The 9,443-nt window shown below is 49.0% G+C and overlaps 1 protein-coding gene across 7 annotated transcripts in view; it reads right to left on the reverse strand.

Annotated features, from left to right (window-relative positions):
- Positions 1 to 2,900, reverse strand: part of CTNND2 (catenin delta 2) — a 694,166-nt gene extending 691,266 nt beyond the window's left edge. For all 7 annotated transcript variants that reach the window (XM_075417107.1, XM_075417104.1, XM_075417100.1 and 4 more), the window contains exon 1: positions 2,652 to 2,900. In XM_075417107.1, the coding sequence (XP_075273222.1) occupies positions 2,652 to 2,688 (37 nt within the window). In that variant the 5' untranslated portion in view covers positions 2,689 to 2,900. The remainder of the gene's footprint in view (positions 1 to 2,651) is intronic.
- Positions 2,901 to 9,443: the final 6,543 nt, after the last annotated feature.

A 9,443-nucleotide genomic window follows, 5' to 3' on the forward strand; every position in this document is an offset into this window, starting at 1 on the left:
ATCCTTACAAAGACATGCTGGAATTTCCACAAGTGATAGGCTCTAAAAATCGGATCACACTGAACCATGAAATAGAAAATGTATCTGAAATTTAGTGCAAAATTTAACACTCATGAGTTCTGCTTATTCTGTTATCTGCTCCATTTACATGCCAATCTACAGCCCAAACTAAAAATGCTTTTCTTAAAACCCTTAAAACAAACTGCTCCGGCACTTCCTTTGTAGCATAAGTTGATTTTACACGTGTCTTGGGAAACAAATACTTAACACCGAACCACAGCTATTAAACTGATACCATCCACTGGCAAAAGTAAATTATGCAAATCAGAATTATGCAAACACCTTTTTTTTTTAGTTGCAACTACTTCTATTTTGTGCAGCTGTCTGTCAGAGTTCATTATGTGAGGATGAAATTATTTTTGCAGTATTATTCAAAAAAACTCAGCAAAAGTCACAAGCTTAGATCATTGATGAGCTATTTATTGCTTTTAATGTCCGTTCAGGTACTTGACAAACAGAACTCGAGCCCCGCAGCTGGAGTTCCCTCCCAAAAGCATCTTTCTTGCAATCCACAACAAGTCATGCAACTGGCATCCAGAAATAAATACTTTGCTTCCTACCAGCAGCTTTGAGGGGTATTTCCCTTGCTACATCTACACAGCGCAGCCCGCTACTCCTTTTTTTCGGAGCCTCTCTTATATAACAGACTGCAAAAACCATCTCTGAACACCGTGATCAAGATGCAGTCTCCTCTTTCGGTACTACAATAGTAAACACAATCACATTCAGCGCAGTCCCGAGCCATTAATCAACTTTCTTACTGATGAGGATTATTTATCTGAAGTTCTCTGCAGTTCTGCAGGGTGCAGACTGATAGCCAGTCGAGGCTGCCGGAGGGTCAAGTCATTCACAGACTGAAAAGAGACAGCTTCACCAACGTGGCTCAGAAATAGTCTTAGAAGGGTATTTGATCATTGATGTCTGAGTTTTGCTTATCTATCGCAGTCTTCCTACGTGGTTTGGGTTTAGGGTTGAGGCTTCTCCCCAGATAACCTGTGTAAAGGTAAATAGGTTGACAAAAGCCCTAAAGCCATTTGAGTCTCAGAGGCCCACAAGCAGAACATGCAGCAGCCTTCCCTGGAGACCTGCACCTAACTCCTTCACGCCTTGTCATTTAAACGCTGACCAACTGACTAGGCTGTTTGAAAAAATACCAACCCAGTCTACATGAGTTAGATAATCAGTTCATTTTTTAAGATGGGATGAATACACCCTTAAATACAGGATGACATATGAAGATATTTCTCCCTCTCCTGATTTTGCAAAAGCCCACAACAGACTTACATAAACTCTGTGTAAATCTGGGTAGTCCTCTCGCTATCTTGAGGTTACATGGGTCTTGATGTACCCTGTGGAGAGGTTTGCTATGAACCACAGCTCAGGCCGACTCACTGTTTTGCACTTTGCATACAGACTACCTATACAGACTGGGGAGAAAGAATCTGCGATGTGAAGTTTTTACTTTTTATCTTGTTATTGCCAATAAAAAAGGCATGCATGCTTTAAGGGGCACGAGTATCAGTTACGGCAGCTGACAAAGTTAACAGCTGGGTGTTTAACAGAAGGTCTCTTCATTTCTACGTATTTTCTAGAAGTTTGGGGTATTCTTCTATAATGCATAAGGTTAATCATGACACCCTGAATCAGAACAAAGCACACCCTAACACTTCAATTGTGAGAAAGAAAACGTCTCTGCACAAGATGCTGTACTTTGGTTTTCTCATGTATTCTTGCCTCCAGCCCCTCCAGGAGAAATTCAACACGGTTTCTACAATGATCCCTCTTCGGGGTTTTTTAATTTCTCTCCCAGCTTCCCGGCCAGCTGAATTTGTGTATTACACGCACCGCCGGTGCTGCTGCACCTCCTCCGTGGCGGCTCGATTCAGCCGAAGCCACGCTTTGACCGATCGATGCCAGCACATTACACACCAGAACGAGAGTAAGGTAAGGGTAAGGGAAAGAAAAGCATCTTTCCCTTTCAGCCATTAAATATAGATCAACGGAAACACCGCCCTGCACATCGCAGCTCCCTTCCCCCCCCCGCCCGCTCCTCCAGCGCAGGGTTTCGCAGACGGTGGCTTCAAAGGAAGACCCCCCCCCCCCTCACACACACACACACGCACACCCCCCGCCCCGCACGGCCACACCGCCGCTCGGAGCCGCCCCGGGGCCCGGGCCATCGCGCCGGCACCTCCCGCACGGACACCGCGCGGGGTCCCCGGGCCCCGTCTTCTTCCTCCCCCTCCTCCTCCTCCTTCCCCGGCCCATGACTTCACCGCCGTAACGAGTACGTGAGTGCAGGGCGGCGGGAGGCACGGTGCCGCGGATGCCCTACATAAGCAACGAGTAACGTAGAAATAAAGGGATAGGGATGGGGGGGGGAGGGAGGCGCCGGAGCAAGAACCAAGGGGAAATAACGCACTTCGCTACCTCCCCGCGGAAGGCACAAACGCGGCTGCCCCCAGCCCAACCCAGCCCCGCTGCCTCGCCGAGGGGAGCAGCGCAGGAGCCCGCACCAAGAAGAAATATCACGCAAGCGGCAAGGGAAGGGGGGGGGAACCTGGCACCATTACGGTGCCCGTCGTACTCACCGATCGGCGCCGATTCAGCCTGCTTTCTCCCAAGCATACACCAAAACCCAAGAGCAAATCCTCAGTCCGCTAGACAAGGATGAAGGTGGGGGGGGACAGCCCCCGGGCTTCACCGCAAGGTCCTGACCTTGCCCAGCTGCAGCATCTTCGGCTTGCCCCCCCCAGGGCGTGCGTCTGCGCCCCTGCGCGCCCGGGCGAGCCCGCGTCCGTCCGAGCGCGCCGATCCGCGCCCGAGGGGCTCCGCCGCAGGACGGCCGCCGGCCGGCTGCCGGGGCCAGGCGGGCTCGGCATCCACCGCCCCGCCGCTCGGGCGAGGCGCGGGGCCGCTGCTGCTGCGGCGGCGGCGGCTGGGGCAGGCTGCGCGGCGCCGCCGTAGCGCAGCGCGCCGGGCGGGCGCACCGGCCGCGGGATGTGGCCGAAGGAGACACAGCCGCCGCCGCAGCATCTGCCGCCGCCGCGCTCCCTCCCGCCCTCCCTCCTCCTTCCCCGCCCGCCTCCGCCCCTCCCTCCCCGTCCCCTCCCCAGCCGAGCAGCCGGCGCTGGGCGGGAGAGGGGCGGGCGGCCCCGCTCCCCGTGAGGCGCCGCCACCGCCCGCGCCGGGCGGGGCCGAGGCAGGGCCCGGTCCGCCGGCCTCGCTCCGCAGACGGGCGCGTCCGCGGGGCTCCGGTTTGCCGGGGGAGGGGGCGGCAGGGCGGCGGGCCGAGGGCGCAGGTGTGGGGGCGCGCCCCGGGGCGGGGGGCAGGCAGCCCCGCCGGCGGTGACAGCGGCTCGGCTCGGGTGGCTGAAACTCGAGGTGTGCCCGCCAAGGGGGTCGAGGCACCCGGGGAGCGGGAGCGCCCGGCCCCGCTCGCCTCTCCCTCCCCGTCCCCGGGAAGCCGCGGGCGGCGGGAAGCGCGCCGCGCCTCCAGCAGTCTCCGGCGAGGAACATGGACGCGGTGTTTACTTCTCCGCGCGCTTAACCCTTTCCTGAGAAACTTGCGTGAAACGCGGTCACAGCGCTCACCTGGAAGTTCCCGTTCCATTGCCGCCTTCAACTTGCTGCGCGGGGGTTTGGTGTTTGAGGACAAAAAATGGCGCTTCTTAAATTTTATTTTTCTTTCTTTTTTTTTGCTGCCGGGGGTAGTCACCGCCAGCCCGCGCCCGCAGCGGTCCGAGCGGTCCTGGGGTGCATTAAGAAGAGTGTGGCCAGTAGGTCGAGGGAGGTTCTCCTTCCCCTCTACTCCGCCCTAGTGAGGCCCCATCTGGAGTTCTGTGTCCAGTTCCCAGCTCCCCAGTTCAAGAAAGATGAGGAGCTGCTGGAGAGAGTCCAGCGGAGGGCTACGAGGATGAGGAGGGGGGACTGGAGCATCTCTCCTGTGAGGAGAGGCTGAGGGAGCTGGGCTTGTTCAGCCTGAAGAAGAGAAGGCTGCGAGGGGAACCTTAGAAATGCCTCTAAATATCTGAGGGGTGGGTGTCAGGAGGAAGGGGCCAGACTCTTCAGTGGTGCCCAGCGACAGGACAAGGGGCAATGGGCACAAACTGAAGCATAGGAAGTTCCATCTGAACATGAGGAAGAACTTCTTCACTCTGAGGGTGACGGAGCACTGGAACAGGCTGCCCAGGGAGGTGGTGCAGTCTCCTTCTCTGGAGATATTCAAGACCCGCCTGGACAAGGTCCTGTGCAGCCTGCTGTAGGTGACCCTGCTTCGGCAGGGGGGTTGGACTAGATGACCCCCAGAGGTCCCTTCCAACCCCTCCCATTCTGTGATTCTGAGTATCGCCGTGGCGATCGGGCAGTACCCGCCAGAGGCGGCGGGGCAGCGCCTGCGGCCGCCGGTTGCTCGCCCGCTCCGCTCGGCGGGCGGGAAGCGGGCGGCTCCGCTGCCGCCACCCCCCCCCCCCCCCCCCCCCCCAGGCGCTGTCGCCTCGTCCGCCCCGCCACCGACCCGCCGCCGGCCGAATGAGCCGCAGCAGGCGCCTCGCCAGCGGCTGCGGGCTCGGGAGGTGCCTTCAGCCGGCTCGGTGGCGGCGAGGACCGGCGGCGCCCGCGCCGTGCAGCGACTCGCTGCCGCCACCTCTCGCTCGGCCTTGTCGCGGCGTTCCCAGGCGCTCCCGTGAGCGGGAACTTTGGCCTCGCCGCGGGGCTGAGGTGAAGTCACCCCTCCCTCGTCCCGACGGAGAGCACGTCTACCCTTCGCTGCATTGCCCGTGCCGTGCCCAGCGCCGTTTGAAAGGCTTGTTTTCCACCTCTGGTCTCTTTTGTTTTTTCATTTCTTTATGTATCTTCTCTTCATTTTACCTTCGCTGTTTACCTGGGAAGGATTAAATGCGGAATTTTGTGTGCACTGCCTGGAGGCCGGTTCGTTTATCAGCTATCTCCAGCCTCACAGTAGGCGTGCTTGTTTTCACCTACTCAAAGATGCACCCTAGGAACAGAAGAGAAAATTAGTATTCAGAGGAGCCTACTTAAGCAATTCGAGAAGCCATAACAGTAAATTGTTGAACAAATCCGTAGTAATTAAGAGTTTGTCCATCTGAATCTTTTCATCATCTAATGAAAGAAGAAAAGCTGATTCCCCTGTCTCTGTCCAAACTCATAACAGCAGTGTCAGGCTTGTCCTGGCAGTCTGAGGCTGGAAAAAACAGCAGCTGGAGGTGTGAAAACTACCTGCATAGTTGCTTAGCCCACTGTTTGAGAATTAGATGTGCAACTCAGCTGTCTCTTTTCCTGACAAACGTTGTAACTTCCAAAGTGTGGCAGAGTAAGGAGAGACCCACCAGCAGCTACTCTTTCACAGGGAGAGAGAGAGACAAGAAAAAAGCAGCTCGTCATCTGCATCTGGAGTCTGTTAAGTGCAAGACATTGGGTTTGTGATTCCCAGCCGGAGACAGGCATCTAATTCTGGACTGAAAGGAGTGTATTACCCGGTAGATACCTGGAGTCACTGCTTACTGTTAAACCTCAAGATGTACTTGATAATAAAATTACTGGGTGTCATAGCATCCTAGATCCACTGTAGATAGCATCATGTGATCCACCTTCTACAGCCCAACCTCTTCTCTTCTTCAGAGCTGAAAGGTCTTTCTGTCAATAAAGGGGGAGGAGACAGAAGGGCTAGAAACAGGCTGCGTCCTCCTTTCCTTCCCGCTGAAATATAGTCATGTAATAGGGGCATGTCGTGGTCCTGGGAACTGTACACGTCTGGCCTAATTGTAGGATGAGCAGAGTGCACTAGTGAAGGATGCACCTAAGACACCCAATTCTCCCCACGCTGTAAAGGTTGCCCAGGTAACTGTAGCGATATGTTATTAGTAGTCTGGAAGCTGTTGGCGTGGAAGTTAAACACAGTAGCAGTAATAAAGGTATACAACAATGAGGACCCTCTGTAGGGGAAGGGAGGGTTGGAGGCAGAAGGATATTGTAGGAATCTGGGAGGTGTCCGAAGACAACTGCTTTTCTCTCACAGGATCTCCTTTCCCATCACTATCTTGCGTGATAGGGCATTCATCTTAAGGCATTGCAGAATTCACAGAGCCGCTCCTTCTCCTACTGCTTATCTCCCCTCATTCTCCCTGCATCACCTTTTCAACGTTCGTTGACACCAGGGGAGGTCGGAGGAGGGGCCAGGACTGAGCCCTGCTTACAGAGATGGAGTGGGACAAGGGAATAGAGCCAGATCTCCAGAAATGCCTTTTTGCTCCTGTTGCTACTGCCACAGATGAATGGCAAAGGGAGAGCAGTGAGGGGTAAGAAGGTAAAAAAAGGAGTGGCACCAACTTCTGGAAGGGGTTTCCCCTCTATGGTAGGTACTGTCTGCCTACTTCTTTCTCAGTCACTAGGCCTCTTGCTCTGACAAGCCAAAAGCACAGACAGGTGCAGGCTGTTCACTTTTTTATCGGTCCCAGCCTTCTCAGATATAGGCAGTCCGTTATCTTAGGCTTACCTGGTCTGTCCCTGGGAGTGGTGTATCTACCCTAATCCTCTGTTAACTTCCCTGAGGGTTGTTTGAGGTTTCTTTCTTCAAAAAGATGAGAAAAGAAAATTATTATAATATCAAAGCAAATATTTTCAAGCACAAGAGCTGTAAAAATCTTTGCCATTTATATTTGGATGTAAGATTTACAAAGGTTCTTGAGGCCTCAAGTTTCTATTTGGTCAAGATAACAACAAGTAAAAATCTTAGAAAATAAAAAATGTAGTGACATGAATAGATTTAAATCCAGTAATAGAATTTTCAGATAATTCGTCTTCTAAATGACTGTGTTATAAAGAACAATAACAACAGCAAAGCTTTAAGCTTAGGCTCAGGAGTTGTATGTTACTACAGCTAGTTGTCAGTGATTCTTTTCCCACCCTGTTACCTAGAAATATAACTTCTTCTTTGTGGAAATTTTCATCTCGAGGTAAAGGATGAAGGTAGCAGTGGAGCAACACAGGGAAAAGTCCATTGGTCAGAAGTTAGACAAGGCATCTAAAATATGGGATACCTAGACACAAGCACTAGTTGTGTCTGCATATTCCGTCTCAACATAAGCCGTATTTAATCTTGGTTTAATCCTTCTCGGAACAGAGTTTGGGGGTTTGTTTTCTGAATTTTTGGGCAGAAGGGAAAGCATTTCTTGGCTGGTTTGACTTGTTTACTTTTAGATCATGTTTGAAATTAAGTGTATACTTCATAGGAAGATTACTGAGATCCTGTCATGGTCAGGGTCCAGCACCCTCCTTTGGTACACTGAAGTCTATGGGAACTGTCCATACCAAGAAGGTAACTGAAGTGAAACTGCAAAACAGATTAATGCTTCAGGCAGTCTCTAGCAAGTCTGGAATAAAATCAGCAAAACAGGTTTTTTCCCTTTTTAATTAACTGAAAAATCAGCTAAGAGTAATTATTTTTTCAAGTTTACAGCAATATTTTAAAGAAGTTATTGCAATTACTGGCTTACCACTTTCTAAGAAACTTATTTATAGGTAGAGTTAGTAAAAGAAGTTGACAACACCCATTGAACTCCACTTCAGACAGAAAAGATCATGTTTCTTGAGACACACGGTATGGTGTCTTAGCGAAACCAAAATGGGAATGAATTTAAATAACTAATTCAAATGTCTTGTCTCTTATTTGACTATGATATTATCTTTAATAAGTCAAGTCAACATTGAATTATGGTAATATTATTTGTGTTTTCTACCTTTTCTACATTGTTAAATAGTATTATATACAACACTGCTTACCTAAGAGCAAAGTATTTGTAAATCCTGGGACGAGGATGGCTTTCTATGCAACAAGAATAAATGACTGGAGAAGGTTTGCATGGTTGTATTTCCGTAAGCTCATGTCCTGATCTCATGGAAATATTTTTTTAGCAGCAGTCTCTTAAAGAAATATAAGGTAGTTTCTATTCTGAGACACAGCTGGTTTTAACTGAGTCTGGTTATGAGTAAACTACTGTTGAAGTGCTAAGCTAGACTGGCAATAGGAGGATACAACTGAATTTGTAGTACTTGCAGATTTTGTAAATTAATCTATATTTGCATTGGGAGAGTTGGACTGTAGGTACTGAAGACAACTCAGTTTCCTAGGTCCTGACTGGGATTTTCTTTCCAGCTCCATCCATAGTTAATCAGATAGGCAATTAGGAACAAAATCTCTCTGAGACAGCTGGGTTAAAATCAATCTTTTTTTCAAACTGCTCAGCTTTAAAAAAACATTTTAAGAATTAGCTAATAGCTGCCATTAGTTTCCTAAGCAATAGGGTATTTTCAACATTTTGATTTTTCATGTAGAATTACATGAAATGGTAAGCATACACTTGAATTCAATTGTCTATCTCAGCCACAAACAATCAGCGCTCTTATTCAAGGTATAGTAAGGGGAAGCATTATTTAATAAAATTTTATTTAAGTGTTCCTTATTAATGAGCCAGTTGGAGTTTTATTCAACTCCAAGGAAAAGCATAGTGAAAATACTAAGGGGATGAGAGAGAATGTGGCTGATTAGTCCTATCAGTTAAACACATCTGAATCAAAGAGAGTTGGGTTTTTTTATGTGGGGTTTTGTGAGGGTTTTCTTCAACTTTTTTGTCTTTCAGAAGATGGAAGGCCAGAAGTTGAAACAAAAATTTAATATAACGTAAAAATTGTTCTTTCCATCATTCAGTAAAAAAAACTTTGCTGTTATAGATTCATGTCCTGTATACAGGCTATACAAAGAGCTGAATGCTCTCAAACATTTTCTAAACCCTACTCCCATGAAAGAAAGTAATCTCAATCTATCTTTGTGTGACCCAGTCTTATGAGCAGTACAATGTCAACCCAGCTGCAAATTACAATCTAGTTTTAGCAGTTCAAAACACGTTTATCCCTATTAGTGTCACTTGAAATTCCAAGCCATCCCTTAATACATTTAGAGCTGCAAAAGTGTTTAGGATTAAGGTATAACACTTACAAAACCGTATTGTACCTTTTGGATTCTTTTTCCTTTCCACTGTACTTGTGTATTGAATAAGTACAACTCGAAGATAAAGACCATCCTGTAAAAGACGAAGTAGAAATCTTACCACAGATTCTGAAAATTATGCTGTTTGAATAACAGTTAGTGAAACCTTGTTATACTGATTATCCTTTTATTTAAACCAATTATGTGTGAGTTTTCTTCATATTTTTCCACAGTGTAAAACACTGCCAGAGTTCAAGAAACCAGTAGATTGAACATCTAGTCAGACCTCGTATTGCGTAAGACTGAGATATTACCTACCCCGAAAGCGAAATCAATGACTTTTGATGTATCTTGCAAGTATGGAGAGCTGGCTCATTTT

Source organism: Opisthocomus hoazin, chromosome 3 (assembly GCF_030867145.1).
Source record: "Opisthocomus hoazin isolate bOpiHoa1 chromosome 3, bOpiHoa1.hap1, whole genome shotgun sequence".
Taxonomy (NCBI): Eukaryota; Metazoa; Chordata; class Aves; order Opisthocomiformes; family Opisthocomidae; genus Opisthocomus; species Opisthocomus hoazin.